General features: G+C 41.4%; 3 protein-coding genes across 5 annotated transcripts; 2 read left to right on the top strand and 1 right to left on the bottom strand.

Annotated features, from left to right (window-relative positions):
* Positions 1-634: 634 nt before the first annotated feature.
* LOC135500472 (D-3-phosphoglycerate dehydrogenase-like) lies at positions 635-6,926 on the bottom strand. The gene is made up of 10 exons (XM_064791968.1): positions 6,634-6,926; positions 4,963-5,114; positions 4,573-4,792; positions 4,272-4,404; positions 3,760-3,908; positions 3,475-3,627; positions 3,137-3,278; positions 2,635-2,762; positions 2,011-2,230; positions 635-1,806 (listed from the first exon to the last, which is right to left on the bottom strand). The coding sequence occupies exons 1-10, from the start codon at positions 6,766-6,768 to the stop codon at positions 1,652-1,654; spliced, it is 1,587 nt and encodes a 528-aa protein (XP_064648038.1). The 5' UTR covers positions 6,769-6,926; the 3' UTR covers positions 635-1,651.
* A 61-nt stretch (positions 6,927-6,987) lies between these two features.
* LOC135500467 (tRNA (cytosine(72)-C(5))-methyltransferase NSUN6-like) lies at positions 6,988-12,236 on the top strand. 2 transcript variants are annotated; one of them, XM_064791963.1, is made up of 11 exons: positions 6,988-7,179; positions 7,516-7,732; positions 8,198-8,404; positions 8,792-8,896; positions 9,207-9,300; positions 9,467-9,626; positions 9,912-10,113; positions 10,379-10,508; positions 10,739-10,896; positions 11,131-11,256; positions 11,543-12,236. In XM_064791963.1, the coding sequence occupies exons 2-11, from the start codon at positions 7,649-7,651 to the stop codon at positions 11,999-12,001; spliced, it is 1,725 nt and encodes a 574-aa protein (XP_064648033.1). In that variant the 5' UTR covers positions 6,988-7,179; positions 7,516-7,648; the 3' UTR covers positions 12,002-12,236. The 2 variants fall into 2 exon arrangements, with proteins under 2 accessions (XP_064648033.1, XP_064648032.1); XM_064791962.1 differs by having other exon boundaries at positions 6,988-7,200.
* A 592-nt stretch (positions 12,237-12,828) lies between these two features.
* On the top strand, positions 12,829-18,957 carry LOC135500482 (SH3 domain-binding protein 5-like). Of its 2 annotated transcripts, XM_064791992.1 has the most exons (8): positions 12,829-12,990; positions 13,392-13,454; positions 14,442-14,570; positions 14,890-14,910; positions 15,460-15,624; positions 15,880-16,053; positions 16,423-16,633; positions 16,990-18,957. In XM_064791992.1, exons 1-8 carry the CDS (start codon positions 12,928-12,930, stop codon positions 17,448-17,450), a joined length of 1,287 nt encoding a protein of 428 aa, XP_064648062.1. In that variant the 5' UTR covers positions 12,829-12,927; the 3' UTR covers positions 17,451-18,957. The 2 variants fall into 2 exon arrangements, with proteins under 2 accessions (XP_064648062.1, XP_064648064.1); XM_064791994.1 differs by lacking the exon at positions 14,890-14,910.
* Positions 18,958-21,717: the final 2,760 nt, after the last annotated feature.

The following is a 21,717-nucleotide window of genomic DNA, read 5'->3' as shown; positions in this document are numbered from 1 at the left end:
TGGCACATTGGGAACATCACCCTTTGAAGAACTTTTGAGAAATGGTCAACATTATAACAGAAATAAGCCTGAGCTGGGTATCCTGATCGTCGTTCAGGGCGACAGGAAGAGGCCGGTCCACTGCGTTCTGATCTGACCGTAGGCCTAGGGTCCTGACCGTAGGCCTACTGTTGTACTGTCACCCCCCCCCCCCCAGGTAATTCACGTTCCTTTTCTGCGCTCACGAGTTGCCAGAAAAACCACAAACGAGAATAAAAGATTTAGAAGATGGATAGGGATTTTGTATCTGAATTGAAACACATTCCCATGTTCTTGTCGTGTTTTTGGAACAGGGAACAGGCCCAGAATCAAACAGAACGTTGCAGGACACCACTTGCCTAAAATTGGTACAGATATTCAGACAACACTACAGGAGGCAATGCATCACATTGAACAGCAGCTTTCATGAGGAAAGTAATATCATTGTGTGCTATACGGAAACCTTTCTCAAAACCACAGCATTTTCCTTTACCTTACATAGTCACTGTTTTGTTTCACAACCATGTCTACCTTCAAGACTATGCTACTCAGGGTAAGAACCCAAGATGATCAAGTGAAGTCAGTACTCGAAAGAAGAATAAAATCTAACACGTCATAGTTTTGAAAAAACTTTATTTTCTTTGCTAGACACTGGACACTGGTACATGTCTACTATAGATATTACAATAATACAATATTGTACAGAAATGTAAACATAGCACAAATTGAAAAAACAACAGCTGGAAACCTAACCACATACATAGAATATTTGGTACGATAATTTCATCACAACACTAAATTTCATGTGTAGCACTTCACCAGCTATCTACTCAAAAACTGTACGAAAAAAACGTGGTATGGTACATGTATCTTTACAGAAGGTCACCGGTACACCTACTTTTCAATAGAAAACATAGGGAGGAAATGTCCACGTTTTTTCACTGACAAATGTCCGAAACAACTCTGGAAGTTAACAATATACAAGTATCATCAACATAATCAATCTACCAATTACCTATTATGCAAAGTTAAACATGACTGGATTTGTACAAGTTCGTGGGTCAAGCTTTACTCGAAGCAAAGGATGGTCAAAGAACAGAAACAGGTAATTTTTGGTTATTTTCAGTAATGCGAGTTATGTTGTGGAGGTGGTAGCAAATTGTTTTGAACAATAAGCGAGTCCATGATTATCACTTACTCATAAAGTGTCTGAAATGAAGCAGTGGCAGTACAAACCAAGTGGTGAAGTGTGCCAGCCATGTTCATGTGGCGAGTTAGAAAACTCCTGAATTTAATATTTCAATTTCATAACAGCAATACACACATGCCAATATGCCTGTCTGTGCTTGTACCGGAGTGTGTCCCCTGCCTTCTTTTTCCTTTGAAGTGGATACGAGTGGAGTATTTTCCTCCAGAAGATTCCGTAGGTTGGTTTGGTTTATTTTTGAAATGCAGCATCCTTTGCTGTTAGTTAGGCAAATGGATGCACATACACATTGACAACCTTGAACTCGCTTATTTGTAACCAGTACACTTGATCAACACAAGGAAAAAATACATGTTTACAGAATCAGAAACATGGAGCATTTTTTTCTAACAATATCCACAATTTTTATCACAGACTAATATCGTCTTACAGCGTCAGCTGGTAAAGGCCGGTGACGTGCAGCTTCAGTATATCCGGGTTTTTCAACGGCACCGACAGGTGCATGACATTCCAGGCTTGGCCGTTGACTGGGCTGGAGGATGCAAAAGACATTGGGGTGCAGTCTTCACCGGCAAGAGCTCCTAAAAATTAAGCACACGTAGATTATAATTTGATTCAAGCTACTTTAAGCTACTTCAAGGACTACTGCCTTCTTTAGACAGCAAGCATAGCTATCCAGACAGATTGTGTGCAAGTTGAAAACAGGTCACTTTCACAGCAACAGGGACAAAAAGGCCATTGATCGAAGTCTAATTCCACGCAAACATTTCAAAAATGCTACAAACCTGCAACAGCAGGCATAACCTGTGGGTTAGCCTGGGCCTGGTAGATGAGAAGGTTCCCAGCTAAGCAGACAGGCTGCACATATTGACCACTGTTCATTTCAGTGAGCATGGAAGAGTTGTTGCTGGCGAAGCCACTAACTTTGTTACAGACAGGGCTTCCGTCCTGTTGTACGATGACTTGGACCAACTGGGAGGCAGCTTCCTTGTATTCTGTGGTGATCTGTAGAGGAATATAGAAAGAATACATTTTTGTGCCAGGAATAGTTGGAAGTCGGGGCACCAGTGTACAATCGGAAAATTACGTTCAAGTACTAAATGATTGACACCTTACAGATATATGGTTGAAAATTGTGCTCGGTCAAGGATTGGAACATTGCGGTCTCAGAAACATCAATGGTGGTTGATAAGTTGGTCAACACTGGGTGTCAGCGTGGTGCATGAGTTTTCATCATAGACCAGGAGGACCCCTTAAGTCGGGATGGATTCCAAATCTCTCCAGTACCAAGAACTGTTAAAATCGGTTTCTATTTCTGTTTTCTTAAAACCGTTATGTTGCTGGAACCAGTCCTGCATCACTTAATCATCAACTTGAGCTATCGCTATGGAAACTGATCCTACATGTACCTCAATTCCCATTTCCTTGGCGAAGACGGGGGCATTCACAAGGTTGAGGAATCCATTGCATTGTAACCTGAGTAACCCAGCTAGTACAGCTGCTCCTAGGTAAGAACCGGACTTGTCCAATCCAGGACCTGAAACAGTGCAAGCAAATATAAACTCGTTCGGGGAACAATAGAACACTTTTTTTATCAAGACGCATCCCTGATTTTATAATGTAATGCTCAAGAAAGAGACACTCTCCTGGGAAACTGAAATAAGAGATAACTAGTCCCCTTGAAACGAATTCTGAGGAAGATGTGTCATGTTTGCAAGAAAAATTAAAGATTTGTTCTCACAGTCAAGAACACTTTGTCACCCAGATCAAGTAACAAGACAAATTCCCTACAGATTTTGAACCTACCTTTTAAGGTCAAGGGTCACTGATCATGGAGACTAATTGATTTGGTCAACCGATATTGTCCACTCACGATATCTCCAACAATATGATGTTGACCCAATAACCTACCTTGTGATATAACCTTGACCTTAGTGTTGCTGTTCATGCCACTTCCTGACATCGTTGCCAAAACTGCTCCCATGGCTGTCCCACACTGAACCCAAGGTTTCGTGTCAGCACTCAAGGCATTGGTCATAGCTTGGGCATTGATCTGGAAAAAGAAATGGACATTACAAATCTTTTAAGAAAGAGAAAGACAACTTCCTTGGCCAGTAGGCAGATGGGTGTTTAAGACGTTGATTAACGTTGATGGGACTAAGCCCACATTTTTAAGAGTAAAATGGTGAAGTGCTCCCAAAACATATTTAAAAATATTTCTCAAAATATTCAAAAGGACTTATACTTACAGCACCAAATAAACTTTTCCCCTGAACACCGGCAACAAACTGCTCAGCAATCTCCTCTGCTACTCGAGCCTGGGCCTCGACAGTGCTGGCACCGAGATGTGGGGTACACACTATCAGTGGGTGTTGAGTTAGTTTCGTATTCGTCGGTGGTTCCTGAAAAAACAAAATTATAATGGTCTTGTTATTAATAAATTTTTGCAGATGCTGTAACACTGTTAAATTTCCCAACCAATGTCAGACAGAAAAAAAGCACGAGATGAATGCTTCGGATTCTGGCCTACTGACCTCGACAAACACATCCAAGGCTGCCCCTCCGCAGAATCCCTGTTCGAGAGCCTGGAGGAGACCTTCCTCATCAATGATACCGCCACGTGCCACGTTGATAAGACGGACGTTCTTTTTGCACTTCTTGAGAACTTCAAGATTTATGAGATCTGAAACGACAACAAAGACATCGTTGAATTCTAATTTAATGAACTTAAAGGGGACTTCGCACAACCAGTGAGTCAGCCCACTTTTAAATTAGAATTGTTTCGGGTGGTGGAAAATTAACCGCAATAGGGCCCGCAATAGGGTTCCATTCAGAAACTCTAGTGTGACTTGATGGAATGCATCAATTGTTCTGAGACTGGTATCAACTGAGCCCAGGGAAGAGCATTATATTGATCGTTTGAAATTTGCTTTAACTGGGAACAAAATCTGAACCTGCGGTGAACTGCCATCCCCTACATGCATATCCATGCATAATCTGGATTCTCGGGCCGACAACACCAATATTCTCCCACGGTTGAACTTACTTCTGGTTTGTGGAATGAGGGGGGTGTGCACGGTGATATAATCAGCTTTAGGCCAAAGGTCATCCAGGGGCATCCATTCTGTGTCGAATGTGGCAGAAACTTCCGCAGGAATGATGGGGTCATAACCAATTGTCTTAAAGAAAAAGAATCTGTTTAATAAATATCGTAGGCGCCTCCAAGCTATCACTAGTATCAGGTCGTATCATCTCCCCAAGTTAAGATGTGGAGTTTATATTCTTAAACGCTGTTGAAAGATGGGGATAAAAATGCGTTTCCAAGCCATCAATATCTTGTGCCTTACCGTCATTCCAAATGCTTGCATTCGTGTGGCAACCTCTTTACCGATGCGCCCAAGTCCTATAATGGCTAGTGTCTTTCCGTAGACTTCATTTCCCATGAACTTCTTTCGGTCCCACTTCCCTTGTCGCATGGTCTCATGGCCCTGGGGAATGTGACGGCTGACAGCCATGATCATGGAACATGTGTGTTCAGCGGCACTGAGAGTGTTGCCGCCTGGAGTGCTGAAATTGGAAGACATGGCTGTAAAAAGTGTAATGCACCCCCGAACAAGATTGCTGTGGCCTGCATTATGATCACAATATCGCAATCGAAAAATAGGATTCTGCCAAGTACCCAGCTTCATATGTACAAGGATTTTTGATGGCCTTCGTAGAGAAGAAATCTTTCTTACTTCATCACAATGACACCCCTCTTGGTTGCGGCATTACAGTCGATGTTGTCGACCCCGGTACCAGCACGCCCGATGATCTTCAACCTTGTTCCTGCCTCAATAACATCAGATGTGACCTTGGTTGCCGAGCGTACAATGAGGCCATCATATTTCTGAAAAGAGGACAAACAATTTCCAAATAGAAGATTTTGGCATTTGTTAGATGGGTCGGTTTCAGTGTGATACATCATGTGGTGCCACATGGTGGAGAGCTTGGGTACTATTCTCCTCTCAGCCAATCTAGCGCCCAAGTTGACTGACATAATTTCAATATTTTTTTATCACATACTTGTTATCAAGTATCGAATATTTGCCTTTGTTTTAAGTTTCAGAGAAATCAATGATGAAGGGACTTTGGTCTGGACTTTACACCCTGGGTCAAAAGTAAGTGCATTCAATTGCTTTTCTCTCCAGTCCCCAAATGATTTCTTAGAGGTGCATCAGGCTTGTCAGCTGCGTCTGAAATTTTGTATACAACTTATAAAGGCAAAGCACAATGACCTCTTGTGGTGCACTTTATTCAGAGGATCAAAGCTAGTTTGCTTTTATGTTAGCTAATATTAGTAAGCCAATATAACCACATTTCTTTATAATCCTGGTTATTATGCAACATGATAATGTCATGATGTAAGCAATTCATGCAGTTTTGAATAATATGACAGACTTTCTTCATAATAGTATGCTCTCCACACATGGTAGGCCTATATGGTATGTGAAGTAAACAATTAGTATTTGAAGAACTGAATATCTCATTAAATTGGAGTACATGCTATGACATCATAGACCCAATTTTTTTTAATAAGCCTCGCTAAATCTCTAACTTTGAGTGACTGCTCATAACTTTTCAATTTTTGAGATATTTTCATGAAATAAAAGGCATATTATCGCATTGTTTTTGGTCTTTTAAATGAAGAATAAAAGACAACTTGGCATTTTCATTGTGCTTACCCTTTAAATGTAGCCTAGGCCTATATTGTTTATCAAAAAATGTCAAGTACAATGTATTTCGGATCATGGAGGTATATTATATCAAGGATAACAATGTTCGGATAGAGACTATATCCCCCCTCTCCCACCCACCAACTACTCGCCATCAATCATTGACATTGTGTGCTAGCCAACTGCTTCTTCGGTCAACTGCCATGATGGCATCATCCTAACTATATACCCCCCCCCCCCCACCGAGTCTTCTCGCTCACCAGCCCTATTTAACGAAGAGCTCCCTATCAAGGCCTGAGCCTTCCTCATATTATCAAGGATAACAATGTTCGGATAGAGAAAAGTGTAAATTAGATCTTGGATTCTTCTTCTAAACAGCTAGGCTATCAAGCTTTAAAAGAAATTTGGTGAAAGTTATTCAATTACATGTAATTTTGTAACCTGTTATTTTTTAATTTTATTTAGGTCAGGGGAAAAGTTGCACATGCATTTGAGTTGCTGCCTGGAAATACCCCAGATGTTCAGGGAGCATTCATTGCATCTGAAATATGCAATGAATGCGCCCTAACCCGATTATCCAAGACCACTATTGCCCAACACAAATGCACTTTTATCTCACTAAAAAAGGAAATTGTAGCATAACAGTTATATCGAACACTGAAAATGGAACAAAATCTACAAAATAATACCCACTGGAATTTCTGACAACAACTGCTCCTTGGTCAGTTTTGTGTTTTTGAGCACTTCGATTCCGTTGGTTTGGAGAATTTCCACACATTTTGGTGCAACTTCATCACTGATCAGAACTCTCTTCAAATTAAACGCCATGTTCGCCAAAAATCGGTTCAGTTTGAGAATAGAAATGTCGATCGGTAGCTGTTATATAAAAGAACAGAGAATATCTGACCGATATCGTCGAAAAATCGAGTGAAATTGGCTGGTTATTAATTTTTGAGCAACTCAAACTCAACTTCACCACGCACCGGCACAGTGTCAAAGGTCAAGGTTTCCGGGAGAAATGCGCCACCTTTTAACCAATTAGTGAATCCTTCGATTCCTTTGGCGAACTGACGTCCGACAATTAGAGTACCTGCAATGCAGTGCCATTTCTGTGTAAACAGATCTATTTTGGGACGAAACTCAGTCCCTCACAAACTTTGGTCGATTCCGAGAGAACATCTCATCTCATTTAGCCAATTGTACATGTGTTTCGCATAGTCGCACACCACATGATCTTTTGTACTTTGTGCCTATATCAAGGTTTGTTTGGGCCCGCAATGTGACAATGTGAAATGTCCTGATCCTGAGTCCTGGTGTTGTAAAACTAAAAGGGTCTATAAGTTAAGGTTGTGACAATGTCTCGGGCCGTGAAGTAGATAGACCCTCGTACGCTTCTTCTCATTGTCCACCAAAAAGATAATTCTGAATGTGTATCAGTGTAATGTGATTGGCGTCGGAGGCCCCTTTGAGAAGGAGGGGGGGGGTCAGCCAGTAAAATCACGGGCTGTGGTTATTGCGAGGGGTGGTGCGGTAGAGTATCGCCAACAACGTTGATATGATTACTCATCGTTTCAGCGGGCTTGACTTGGGACATCCAGTGACGCAGCAAAAAGTAGCGACGGTACAGCCAGAAGTAGCAACAACTCACAAAACTGGATCCTTGTCTGACTGGTTACTCTGGACCAGCATCTGAGGATATTTTGGCACCATGGCTGATAATCATTCGCTCAGATTGAAAAAAGAAGTGAAAAGCTATCTCCAGGAAACATTTACTGCCCGTTTCCACTGTGAGGTAACCAAAGAAAGTCATGTCAGCCCAAAAACTAAATCATCATCATCATCATCATCATGAGCATGTAGATGGATGTATATATTTTGTATACACAACCTACACATTGTGACATGCATGTATTGTATGCATGCGTAGCTGACTATGCATGTACGTAGGCCTAGCTTGCCACACAACCAGTCGCCAGTCATTTGGTTGTGGAGAAGTGATGTCAAACAAAGATGATTGAGTCGAAAGAAGTACGTGTCAACTGCCTGAAGAAGGCCCCTACTAGACTAAACCCTATCATTTTTATTGATGACATTCAAGACTGTACCCATAGCATAGAAGCATGTCGTGGCATTATATCTAGTATGAAAAATGTGGTGATACTGTGCAGGGGCTGCACCAGTAGTTAGGAATTGTCACTAGATCATCCAAAGTCACAACCAGAATGCTGATACAAAGGATGATCTGTTTGCTTTGCAGGTGCCACAGCCAGATGAATATCATCAAGTGCCACCTACCAAGAAACGGAAAAAGAAAGTCAGAACAGATGAAGTTTCGGAGCTGAAGAGATTCAAGCTGTTATTGAGTGTCTTGACAACACCGCCACTTTACACAACGCTCCGAATCAACCCTTTGATATATTCCAAAGAACAAATCAAAATGAGGGTCGAGGTGCAGCTTCATAAGGTTGGTTTATTGCCATCGAGGGAAATTGTCCTTTACAGTACAAACTTGGAGGAAATCATTGCAGCTCTGGTTTCACAGTACAGTCGAACCTCTCTTAGCAGGACACTCTCCATTTATTACGGACAGAGGTTTTGGTCACAAATTGGCAATTTCTATACTACTTTACTCCTGTAATCAGGGAATTAAATTAAATGGTAGTTTCCATTCTATTTGACCTCTCCAATCAGGAACCTCTCTATTAAGGACGGCACTTGTCAATCTCGAGGATGTCCTTAGTAGAGAGATTCTGCAGTTCTAGGAAAGTGAAGATAGTTATCCTACAGCTTTGCATTTCTAGAAGTAGTAAGTACCGAAATCTAAACCAAGCTGATTTCTTTCACTCTTCAGATGTACAAAAACAGAGTCCTTGATCCCCCTGAGGTTGTATACCATCCAAGAATACCAGATTTACTGATCATGAAGAACAGAGGGCCAATAACCTCACTTCCTAGGGTAAGTTGGGAATAACTACTGAACTGAGACCTTGGCATGACTGAAGATGTCAGGATTGCTTGACCTGGCATAGGCACCAAGTACAAGGAACTTAAATTTCAAATTTCATCCCAAGGACTAACTGATTTGGGGTTAAGTGTTTTGCTCAAGCTAAACAACATTTGAAGAGGGAAGCTGGGCCTCAATACCATCTTTACAATTTTACTGTAACATCAGGCCTCCATCTCCTGTTATGCTGAGACCGAGTGTTGCAATGTCCCGATGTAATAGTTTTGCATGGTCCTCAACATAGATTTGGTTTCATTTGCAGTATCCAAAGGAAGTTGTAGTAGATCTCATGTGTGGTATGGCCGTCCTCAGAGGTGCAGATATCTATGCCCAGGGCATAATGGCTGCATCCGCAAGTAAGTCACTTTATTTCAACTTCAAGTCACACAATGGTCTATGTTACCTCACTTCGCATCGTAACATAAGGCCTAAAAAAATTTCTTTTTGAAGGCTTTGAGAATTTTGTATAGTGAACGTAATATCTGATATAAGAGTTCGTTTTTTTACTTTTTTCTATTTCAGCAATGAATGAAAATGATATGGTTTCGGTGTTTGCTGATATTGACGGTCAGTGCAGAAAGGGGCTAATGACGCAGTTTCAGGGGAGAAAGCTCTTCGTTGGAAATGGGAAGGCTATGCTGAGCAGGAAAAAACTATTTCATGGACGAGATGTCCAGGTTAGGTCAGTATCAGAAAATAATATGGAAAGATTATTTTGAGTTATGTAGTCTTAGTTCTCTCGTTTGGTTTATCTAAATGAGGGTACTATGCAGGGATGGTTGTAGTATTATATATAAGGTCAAGGGTGGATCCAGGACTCCGGGAAGGAGGGGTTACATGACCCTCACTTTTCTGAACTTCATAGTCAAACTCTTTTTTTCTCTTCAAGATGTTGAAATTTCAAAGATTTTTTGGTATGATTCTTCTTCACCTGATAATATTTTTGTAATTTTCTTGTTGTTTGCAGTGGTCTGGCTATCCGAATGACCTGCGCTCTCTACGATGCACCGAGCTTGTCTGAGTTCATGACAGGGGATGTGTTCCCTCAAAATCTACCATCGGTAGTCTGCACCCATGTCCTCGACCCACAGCCTGGCGAGACCATCTTGGACATGTGCGCTGCCCCGGGAGGCAAGACGACACATATTGCCACTCTCATGCAAAACAAGGTATTGATATGATGCATCAGGTCAAGTCTTGAAAGATTTGATAATCCATGTAATTTATATATGGTGCTTCCCTAAAAGTGATATACATGATGGAAATGATCATCCAGATGGAGACTGTCACAAACCTCGGCCATTTTCCCTTCAACAAGTCACCAATTGATGATCGTACAAGTACATGTGTAATCGCAAAAACAAATAGATGGTTTAAATTTTACAGTTTAGAGCAATGAAAATGGCTTTCAAACTTCTATTGTTTAAATTGCAGGGTAGAGTAGTTGCGATAGACCGATCTGATGAGAAGGTCGAGAAGATCAAAAGAAATGCCAGCTTCTGGAATCTTCGCATCATTGACACTTACAAGTTTGACAGCACAACTTTATATAGAAAAGATGCAGGTAGGTGTCCCACTGGCATGTGGATTGCATTGTCTCTAAAGCGTCCCACATTCAAGCGATTTGAATCACTGCTACCTGCAGTCATGATCCCATGCAACAAAACTCGCTCGTTTGCAATGGTCATTGCAGGCGTCTGCGACAGCAATCAGTGATCACAGCAACATGTAAATAGTATCAAACCCAGCCATCAACAGCGTAAACTTTTCTGTAAGTGCACTTTTCTGTTTCAGTACTTGGTCCTGCCCCTCCATACCCACAGAACACCTTCGACAGAATTCTACTCGATGGCCCGTGCAGCGCACTCGGCCAACGGCCCTGTTTGGCCAACTACATGAAACTGAGTGAAGTGAAATCCTTCCCAGTCTTACAGAGAAAGCTATTCCGAAATGTGAGTGTTAAGATGTGAACTTAATGGCTTGTGTTTGCCTTTATGATGCAGCAATATTGTGAGCGAGTTACATTTGTCACTATGCCAACAACCCCAATTTGCCCCAAAACTGCATTGGCACCCAATTTTACCTTGATTGAGATATACTCTGGATAAGAACTCCAAGTGCAGAGCGGAGGCTGAAGAAGAAGAAACTGTGGATTTAAAATGAACTCAACTCTTCTTCTACTCCAGGCTGTTGAACTACTCCGTGAAGGTGGTACCCTCGTGTACAGTACGTGTACGATACCTATGCAGGAGAATGAATGCCTTGTGCAGTGGGCTCTGGAGGAATTTCCAAATCTACAACTATCTGAACAGGTCAGTCCTGCTTTATTATAGTGATTTTGACGAGGAAATTTACCTTGATAACCAATGCCAATTTAAAGAGCTGTTGTTCCTCTCCGGAATTGATTTCTACAGAAAACACAGCACATGTCTTTCTTTTTTGGATGTCAGTGGTACTGTTTAAGTTGGGTGTTCCAAGGCCTTTCAGTGGTGGTCATGACCTATTTATCATACAAGGAGGGATTTTCATTTAAGAGATATCGTGAAATTTCCTGCGTGTATCGACTCTGTGAAAAAAGACTCAAATTTCAAATTTTAGGTTCCACACGTTGGCGCTCAGGGTTACCCTGGCAGCCGCCTCGATGAGGATAATCTACCATATTTACAGCGCTTTGATCCATCTGTCGACGTTGACCCAGATACCATGCATGGGCTTCGACCAGAGCCAGCAAAAAATCCTGCCTACATGGGCGGTGGTGCTGCAGCTGCCGCTAAATACGAGCAATCACAGGACGACGGAGCGTCGTGGGCGACTGCCGATGTAACAGAGCAAGTCGCCCCCAGTGGCGAGTGTACCTGCCAATCTGTGTTAGTCGACACTGGCTGTCCACAACATTCTGTCAACCTTTACACAAATTTCAGTGCAGATTCGGGAACAGCAAAACCCGATGAAGAAATGAAGACAGATTCAACAAGTGGTGAAATTGACTTGAGAAATTGTGAGACAGACACCATAGGATTTTTCATTGCCAAGTTTATCAAAACGTGGTGGCAATGAGTCTCGACTGTTTGAACTGAAGATTAACCCTATATTGTCAGAAGCCTTACTATTTCAAAGTGTCTGTTAGTGTTAAGAATGATAGAGTGGAATGTATATCCTGTGGGAATTAATTACATTGAGATCATATCAGATATACTAAAGTAAGGTTGTCATTGTTAATGCTAATTTTAGCCTTCTGATAAGAGAACATTTCAGCTCCTACTTTCAGATAATATGAAAGAAAGACAATTCCTTGCTTTTGTCGTCGTTTTGTTTCCTTCCTCGTGAGGCAATTATTTCATGACGTCATGAGCCATTGACCATTCACACAAGTAGATTTATTCACACCGGCGCCACTGAACTGCGGGTGTGGGACATCATCATGTATTTAAAAAACGTCTGCTAGGACATACACTACAGTTGTGCGAGTTCACTAGAGCTTGCTCTTTACATATTACTCCTACGTCATATCGAGAGGTGGTGGATATCGAAAACCACTGGTGCCTAGATGCCATATTGAGAAAAAATAGCCGAGATGACCCCATGTTTTCACATCAAATAAAGAAACTAGATGCATTTGGCTATCTGAAGGTGGTAATAACTGATTCCGGGCGTTCGAGTACTACCGAGGATGATTGTTCGAATCGGCAGCTGGTATTTTCAAGGATACATTGGGGCAAAAAAGTATTAGTGTCGGCCTTCCCCCAATGCATAGGTTAGGAGTAGGACTAATTCTTCAGGTGACTAAATTTACTTTCACACCGGGCCTGTCTTCGGTTGAGCTCACGGCAAATTAACGGCAATGCGGGAGCGTTTTTTAAGGTTTACAAAAACGACAACCACAACTCAAGTTGGCAAAACTAGAAAATTATGACATAAAACCGCTCGATTAATCATCATTTGTTCAATAATGACGTGATCAAAGGCGGTGATAATAGTAACGGATGGCAGAGGAAGGTGCAGCCGCGATGTCGGATGAGGAAGATCACGTTGATCCTCGCATTCAGGTGAGATAGCGAGCCAAATGTCCAGCTGTCATTTTCATTTTTTGAGATTTTTGCATGCAAATGCTGTGATGGCTGTAGCAGTGTAAAAAGGTAGGCTAGAATAGAATGAACTGTGACCAGTTCCAGCTGGCCTTGCCCTCTCATGAGTCTCTCTGTCATCTTGTCAAGCTGACCTTCTGAAACCGACTGTTTGACTTGTCTGATTTGCCATGCAGATCGAGTGGATTGAATCGCCTGGGATGATCTTATTCTTGATTCAAACCATCATCAATGGCCATGGGATTATCGGAGCACTTTCCTTGACCTTGACTCGAGAGTGCTATCATTGGGGAATGAATCATTGAATGCCAGCATATTTCTCGTCTAAGTCACATTAAATGTCTCTTCTCTCTAATTTTCAGATCGAACTTGACAACCTGAATGGAGCATCAGAGGTGATCAACCACCTGGAGTCCCAGCATGATGTAGGTATCATCCCAGAATCTTGAGTGTGATGCTAGAACCTGTCTTTTTGAAATGTATCCCTATGTTGTCAGGCCTTTCAATTACGTGGAGACCTCTACACCCTGTATTTTTGTACCATGTTTTTTTGCTTTTTGTGGTGCCCCCTCGAGGTTGTGACTGTGAGAGACGGCGGAGACCGTCCTAAGGTTGTGACAGTCCCAACGGAGAATAACTGTAATTGGAGTCCTGGTTGTGACCAGACCGTCCCCAGGTTGTGACATTCCTAACAGAGAATAACTGTAGTTGCGGTCTATACAAATTTAAAACGTGAAGTAGCTTAGTGTAAATCTAGAGCAAGAATGATGCCCAGGAATCTGGGCTACCGAGCTTGCTCATGCTAAGGTATGATTGGCTCCCCATGTCACGTGAGGATGCTGGAAGAAGCTGATTGGCTGACGTTCGTGCAGCTCAGCGTGCAAACTGACCTGGGAGAGCATAGTAATTAGTTATTCGGCATGATACAACAAAGATAAAGAAAAAGCGGGAAAATTACAATAGGGCCAAGAGGGGATCCTCAAATGCATTTCTCCCAATACAGGTATTAATAGAAATATGTTTTGGCTTAATTTGGGGACATTTCATCGCGCCAATTTGCCTGAACAGCGACGTCATAAATCAAAGTTAGTGACTGATATCACCACATACACCTGAAAAATCTTAATTTTAGGGTAAAACTATAAAATTAGGCCATTTGGATGAGATTTGGTTATGTTAGGGGTCAAAAAACGCTTCAGGGGTTCATATTATTTAAAAAAAAAAAAAAAAAGACCTAATTTGGGGACATCCTGTACGGCCTACACCGTTCTACGGTGTAGGAATCATGTAATTGAGAGGCCTGGTTGTCTTGCGGTGGGCTGTCCCTGTCTCCAGTCAGGTTGATCTTGATTTTCTCATGCTATTTATCTGGCCTTCTTACATATCATTCCAATATTGTCTAACATTTTCAGGAGGCAACGGCCAAGTTCCGAACAATGATGCAAGAAGCCAGCATTGAGTTAAAGCAACTCAAAAAGAAGCTCGGACAATGTGTAGACAAGGCGCGACCCTATTTTGAGTGCAAGAAATTAGCAAGAGAGGTATGCAGGACAAGCAGTCCAGAATTTTGCCCCCACATCAATTGATGTAGATATAGGAACCTCGATTAATTCTACTTTTCATAAACCCGAGGCCATGATTTACTTTGCATAATATGTGCAATAGTGTTCCCTTGGCTTAACAAGCTTTTCGTGTAAACCCCCAGGCAACTTTATACTGTATTGTGATTACTTTCCATGGGTTTTACACTTCTTTCGTTTAAAATGCATGGCCCTACATTGCTGAATCAAGATTGTTTTGTGGGAATAGTTTGTAGTGAAATTTGTGTCCGGAGTTGGCATGTTCGCCTCCTTGTTGCAGGCTGAGTTCAAATTCCAGTTGGTATGTTCTTTTTTGCTGTTTTTTTTAAAAATTATTTTTGCTTGAAGCTCGACCTTGCAAGAACAGAGTCTATTAGTTGAGGTGTGCAAGTCTTCCTGTGACTATTCATTTCGTTCAGTGGTTGAGTGGATTGTGACAGGGTACTTCGAGGTGTTGGTGTTTTGAATTATTTTTTTGATTGTGGAAAGGGATCGGTGAGAATTGCTGTCGGAAGATTATTTTGTTAATCTTCCGGTCTCTAGATTGGTATGGGAAACAAAAGACTTATTCTACATTACAATCCCTCCAAGAAAATGTTTTAATCACAGCAGCCAGAGGTACATGCACATAAAAATGGTATCAGTTACATATATTTTGTTAACCTGGTGCTGAGTAACCTCTCCAAAACTTAGGACAACCTTGGCGTAAACAAGGGACTTGTGCTAATAAGTCTCTGGCCCTTGGTGTCTTGATAGTAGTGTTCGTTCATTCTGAAAGGTTGAGTGTAGTTTAGACATGTTACATGACCTAAAGTGCCTACATGTACTGTATATATTGCGATCCTTTCAGGCTCAACTGAAGACTCAAAAAGCTGCGCGACAATTCCAGCGAGCAAACAGCCTGTACGACGCAGCCAAAGAAACTATCACGCTAGCTGAACAACGCCTGATGCAGGAGAAGGGTAGGCCGTTTGATTCAGCGTGGCAAGAGATGCTTAACCATGCAACAATGAAGGTATGCTTAGATGTCTTTTCTTTCATGACATCTTCTGATCTGCTCAGACTCAGAGCGGCGGTGTTGTCAGTTGAATTGTGATGGTATCAAAAACTAGCTGGGCGATTTTGCTGAAACTTGCATGGATGACACCATTGCCCAAGACATAGATAATGGTAAATTTTTGTCTTGCCCCAAAACGTGTAAGTGTTGGAACCTCAACTTGCTCTCTGTGGTAATACATTATAATTCTGTTCACATCGTCTGTCTTTACAGGTCTTTGAGTCAGAACGAGAGAAAGCTAAGAGTGAGGCAGAGCACCAGAAAGAGGCTACAGAACTAGCGAATCTCGAGCTAAAAGTGACCCTATACCAGAGAAAATATGGCAGTAGTATTAGCAAGGCCCGACACTATTTTGACCTGAAAGCCAAACATGAGGAAATTTTAGAGGTAATTGCTCTTTTTTTCTCGGAGTAGCCTGCAAATAGCTGTGATAACATCCCAAGTGAGATGCTGATAACTGCAGATCAATATGCTATCCTTAATGGAGAGTTGTCCGCATTACCAAAGTGAATTTAGATGGAAATTACCAATTTGGCATCAAAAGCAGTGTTTTGAGTGGGTGTCCTTAATTAGAAGAATTTTTTAGTTGTCTGGGTATATTTGATGGTTTAAGTGACGCGGGGAGGTCTTTTTAAAACAATATTTGGCCGCAAGGTGGCGCTGTTTAAGACGTGTTGGCTCGACATGTTGAAAACAGTGAGGGAAGACAGCGTGTCTCCTACCCAATATTTGACAACCTAATTTCCATTTTCCCAGGAACAAAAACAGCAAGTACAAAACCTACAAACATCAATCCAAGCTGCCAAAGATAACTATAAGATAAGCCTTCAAATGCTGGAGACGATATCGGAGGAAATCCACGCCAAGCGACGTGAAAAGTCAGGGGTGCAGATTGAGCTGCCTCCGAGAGAACCGGGTGTTGGGGCCGACTCTGAAGGAAGCGTATCTTCACTGGAGATAAATCTAGGTGAGTTGGTGATGCACGGATTAATCAAGTTCAATGAAAAATTAATCAACCTTTACCATTCAGACATTACGTCAAACCTGTTGGATGAAAGGATTGAAACTAGTGAATGCTTGGAAGTTATGTACAGAAAGACCATGTGTATGTACACATGGTTTTCAATAAAAGCATTTACTCGTCAATTCATATAACCCATTTGTTCTCTGGATGCAAGGTGATGCCATTTATAGTTTTCAATAGTCCTTCAAAGTAGACCTAGTCCGTGAAAGGCATTTAGCTAAAACACGTATGTTCAATAATTGTTTAAAAAAGCTCAACTTCGTAAAGAAAATGCTTCTTAAATATAGCTTTTTCTCCAGACTCAGAAATGGGAAGCATGATGTCATACACACCAGATCCGTCAGACCAAGAAAACGAATGCGAGGACGAAGACCACGGTGCATCTTTTTCTGGGGCGAATCAAGATGTCAAATCTAAGAACAACCATCATGTCCGCGCTGGGGTCCTCCTAGGAATCCAAGGGCTATCCTTGCATCACCATCCGGCTAATTTTGCACCGATGCGGACTGACCCAACAATTCCATCACCCCTTGGAGTCTCCTATCCATCATTGCATGACAATGATTCACAAAAAGACGATTCACGGAAAAAATCGCATAGCCTTTTAGGTGAACGCTCGAGTCATGAAGCGGCTGATGGGGTTAGCATCGATGAGGAGTACTCATTGGGAGAAGGAGCAGAATTTAATGGAAATGGTAGAAAATCTCGAAGTAATACCTTAGTAAATGATGATAAACCAGCTAAATTGGACAGTTCTTGAGGGGTGCGAGTAAATTTGAGGAATTCGGGTACATTGAAACTGTTTTGTTGTTTCGTAAATTGTAAGATAATTGTAATATATATATTAATATCTTTTTTCTTGAATTTGCATTGCCAGGTTTTGGCAGTGTTTGTTTCTTGCATATTTCTTGCTTGTGGTGCAGGAATAAACACAGGCTGTCAACTTGTTTGTAGTAAGTTTTATACTTCAAGGAATTAATGCAGAGCTGGTGTTCCCTTTGTTGTTGATGACGGCTGGGTTAGACCAAATTTGCAGACCAAACACAATCGCCAGCTGAGCATAGGGTTTTGACATACATGTAATTCTGTAACTGAGGCCTTTAGAATAACTGTATACAGCCTTCATCAATCAGTATCTTGCATGTCTGTTCTATTCTTCAGTAGTTTTAATGGAATCTTTATATTATGATTGTTTAACAAACCATATTGAAGCTTTCACAAGAACCACTCTGTTTCGGTACCCTCAACTTGATTGTATGTTAAAGGTATCTGACGTACCCTCTGATAAAGAATCTGTTATTGGTATGTTGTATTCACCTTGTTTTTAACAAACGTTATTTGGCCTTTCTATATGATTATAGACACCCTGTATAAATTGTGCTTGGCTTAAAGTCTGACTAGGCTTTATGCCAAATTTTCAATGTCCATGTCGAGAGCATGATTGTATTAAATGATTTCTTTCAGTTCCTCTCATTTTACAGGGATCTGTATTTAGATTTTATATATTTGTTTTACATATTATTTTATTCATACATATATATGTATACAAAATGCAATGTTCATTTTTAGCTGACTACAGAAACAGTTATCATGTTTGTTATCATCTGTCATTGTTGGGGGTGGGTAAGGGGCCGGTTGTAAAGATCGTAGGCACCAAGGGGGGGGGCTGGTGTAAGAGCTTACTGTGGCACAAAAGGTCATAATTCAATGCAGGTAGAAAACAATGACGCAAACTAGTCAAGCATGATTGTGTTGCACGGAGGGAGAGGCTACATGTATGATATGTGTTGATGGAAACTGTTCAGATGAGTAGTCACCAACAGAATACTTGGATAGGATCGCTTGAAACCATTGCTATTTTTGGCAAAAGCTAAGCAATTTGTTTCTGTGCCTTTATTTGTTCGTTGTCATTATAGGAATTCCTTTACTTTGCACATTCCAGAACTTAGGAGTCATATAGATAGAATGGTGCTTGAAAAGTAGACTGGTATTATAAAATTGAGAATCAGAAATTGTGTAGGGATCTTGCCGACTTCTATCTGTCCAGTGCAACTTTGCTCTGTTAATGAGGAAAGCCCTTAGCCTAATTCCATTAGGCCCCACAGCTGGCGCTAAAGTGGCCTGTAATGCATGAGTCTGCACGTGACGGGCTAGAAAGACGACCTGCTGGGTGAGCCTCACCCAAGACCTGCTGCTGATCTCAAATTGTAGTTTCTCAGTCATCCTGAAGATGTCTACACCATACCTAATAAAGACTGTGAAAGAGAGGGCAATTTTATAGTGTCTGTTTCTTCTACGATACGGAATTTAACCATTGATCTTCAGGGAAGGGTTCCTGGGGATTTCCAACAACATTATGGAACACATCTTGTATTATCAAGGCCTCTGGTGGCTGGCATTCACATGTTGATCTCACCCGTCCTGCAAAGCAGGGACCTGAAAGGTGCATTGGGTCAAGATGATAGAAAAGGAAAATGTTGCACTATTGGCTCGCAAAAATAACCTGCTGTGAATATGTCCATCCTTTGGTAATTGTAAAAAGGGCTTATAGTTCATTCACTGCATTTCATAAATGTAGTTCTTGATATTATTGAGGTCCATTAAAATATGGTAATGATAGAAATTGGTTGTTGCTTATTGTTTATCAATGATAGCTTTATTAACCTCTCACAATGGCTACAGACCTCTTTTAACCCTTGAGTGAAGCATCTTCAAAAGACTAAATCTAGATCTATCCGTTGTCTTTATACTATTCCCTCCATTCGCCAGATTAAGCCAAATGAAATGTCCGGGGGACATTGTGCTCACCTGAGACTGAAAGTAGCTCAAATAGCGATGATTTTTGTGTGACAAGTCATGTTGTCATAAGACATCCTTACACCAAGTTTCAACTTTATAGACTCGACAGTGAGCAAACGTGCCACCATGGACAAAACGTGATTACATAAGCTCACCCAGGTGGGCTTAAAAAGGACTTGTGACCAGGGCCCGGTTTCACAAAGAATCTTAAGTCTGTTTTGGTGACTTAAGTATGAGCATTTCTTAAGTTTTGTCTTAAGTTGATTCACAAAGAATCTTAACTCGCCTAGCCGACTTAAGTACCCCAAAAACTTAAGATTCTTTGTGAAACCGGGCCCTGGGCTATTTACAGCTGGAGCTGGGCAGACCTCTTGAGACTTCTCCAGAAACACACTGGAACCAGTTTTCTCCTCCACTGGCCAACCACAACAACAGATCAATATCAAGAATACTTTTCCCTGTATACATATATGCATGTATGGATTGATATGGTATCCTATACTGAGAGAACTACGTCAGAGGGACCCGGCATATCCACTTCCGTAAAGCAAGACTGCCACCACCAAAATTTGTTAATGGGACAACTTGGGCGTGGGATTATAAACCTAGCCAGTAGGGCAATGATCCTCCTTGCCATGTGTGTAGATCGACAAGCGTGTAGTTTCTACTAGAGATGGCGGATGCCTTTATTACGCATGCGCTAGTCATTAAGATTAGTTACAAACACTAAGAGCAGGTGGCGCTAGCTTACATCTCCTTTTTTTTTTTTTGTGAAACAATAACAATAACAAATTATTATATTGTAGCCCTCACTTTCACCTATTAAGATTGTCACTGTCCTTACTTTCACTCAATACCTAATTCACATCTGTTCAATAAGTCTTGTTGGAGGCTTGCTGATTCTAGCAGAACGCCTTGTAATCTGAGGACTACTAGTACTCTGAGGACTACTTGAGAGAAGTCCTGGAACAACCTGGGCAGTTTCCTGAACCTGAGAGTCTACCACAGCTGGCAGTGAATTTGTTGACAATTTATCAACTTGGTTGAAGATACTGGCATAAGATTCATCCGACAGCCCTGTTTGTTCCTGAACATACAATTCCTTTGTTTTCAGTAGGTGTCTTCTATTTCTCCTATACACCTTCCCTTGTTCTGTTACAATCTCATAAGACCTGGGAGCTACCTCCCTTACAATTTTTGCCTTGATGTTCCATTCCTTACTATTTGGCGGAAACCTGAGACGAACAACATCACCAGATACTAATGGGACCAAATCTTTGGCAGATTTGTCATACTGAGCTTTTTGTTGAACTTTGAAAGATTTCATATTTTCACCCAGTTGCGAGTCTTGCTCAGTTTTGTTGACTCTTGGTACTCTTGTTTTCAACTGTCTGTTAAACAGGAGTTCAGCTGGGGATTTTCCACATTTCAGGGGTGCTGACCTATATTGCAATAGTGCCAGTTCTGGGTCTTGACCACTCTCAATAGCTTTCTTCAGCAACCTCTTAACAATCTGAACACCCTTTTCAGATTTCCCATTACTCTGGGGATATACTGGTGATGAAGTTATGTGTTTAAATCCATAGTGACCTGCAAATTCCCTGAACTCGAAGCTGGCATACTGTGGTCCATTATCTGTGACTACAATCTTGGGAATACCATGTCTACTGAAGATAGACTTCAGATGTCTAATCACGGATGGTGAACTGGTTGAGCTGAGTTTTACAACTTCAGGGAAATTTGAGTGGTAGTCAATGACCAATAGGTAATCTTTGTTACCCAACTCAAATAGATCAGAGCCAATTCTTTCCCATGGCCCAATTTGATCATACGTCACCTTCAGGTTTTCTTTCTGTTGCTTGTACTTGAACTTCTGACAAATGCTACATTCTGATGTTATTCTGTCTATATCCTCAGCCATTCTGGGCCAAAAAAGACTGTTTCTAGCCAGGGATTTAATTTTCTCTGTCCCCAAGTGCCCTTCATGAAGGCGGCCTAACATTTCTTGTCTCATGCTGGTAGGAATAATAATCCTGTTTCCCTTAAATAGAATACCATTGATCATTGTCAACTCATGTCTATAAGGAAAATATGCACTGGCTGACCCTTTGGCCCAGACTGTCTTTTCAAGATTACTAGTGACAACTGTCAAGACTGGGTCACTTGCTGTGGCTTCTGCAATTTTGTCTAATTGCTCCTCACTGGCTGAGATATTGGAATACACCATA

The sequence above is a fragment of the Lineus longissimus genome, chromosome 16 (assembly GCF_910592395.1).
Source record: "Lineus longissimus chromosome 16, tnLinLong1.2, whole genome shotgun sequence".
Classification (NCBI taxonomy): Eukaryota; Metazoa; Nemertea; class Pilidiophora; order Heteronemertea; family Lineidae; genus Lineus; species Lineus longissimus.
Note: the sequence above shows the minus strand (reverse complement) of the source record. Positions and strands in the feature narration are given on the sequence as shown.

Bases quoted from the DNA above. Each gene is read 5' to 3' on its own strand.
- LOC135500472 (XM_064791968.1), bottom strand. From the start codon at position 6,768: ATGGCGTTTAATTTGAAGAGAGTTCTGATCAGTGATGAAGTTGCACCA. The intron at 4,793-4,962 runs GTAAGAAAGATT...TTCCAATTTCAG, and splicing joins AGGGGTGTCATTGTGATGAA to CACTCCAGGCGGCAACACTC. The intron at 3,909-4,271 runs GTAAGTTCAACC...TTGTCGTTTCAG, and splicing joins CCTCATTCCACAAACCAGAA to ATCTCATAAATCTTGAAGTT.
- LOC135500482 (XM_064791992.1), top strand. From the start codon at position 12,928: ATGGCAGAGGAAGGTGCAGCCGCGATGTCGGATGAGGAAGATCACGTT. The intron at 15,625-15,879 runs GTATGCTTAGAT...CTGTCTTTACAG, and splicing joins TTAACCATGCAACAATGAAG to GTCTTTGAGTCAGAACGAGA. The intron at 16,634-16,989 runs GTGAGTTGGTGA...CTTTTTCTCCAG, and splicing joins TTCACTGGAGATAAATCTAG to ACTCAGAAATGGGAAGCATG.
- LOC135500467 (XM_064791963.1), top strand. From the start codon at position 7,649: ATGGCTGATAATCATTCGCTCAGATTGAAAAAAGAAGTGAAAAGCTAT. The intron at 7,733-8,197 runs GTAACCAAAGAA...TTTGCTTTGCAG, and splicing joins CTGCCCGTTTCCACTGTGAG to GTGCCACAGCCAGATGAATA. The intron at 9,301-9,466 runs GTAAGTCACTTT...TTTCTATTTCAG, and splicing joins CATAATGGCTGCATCCGCAA to CAATGAATGAAAATGATATG.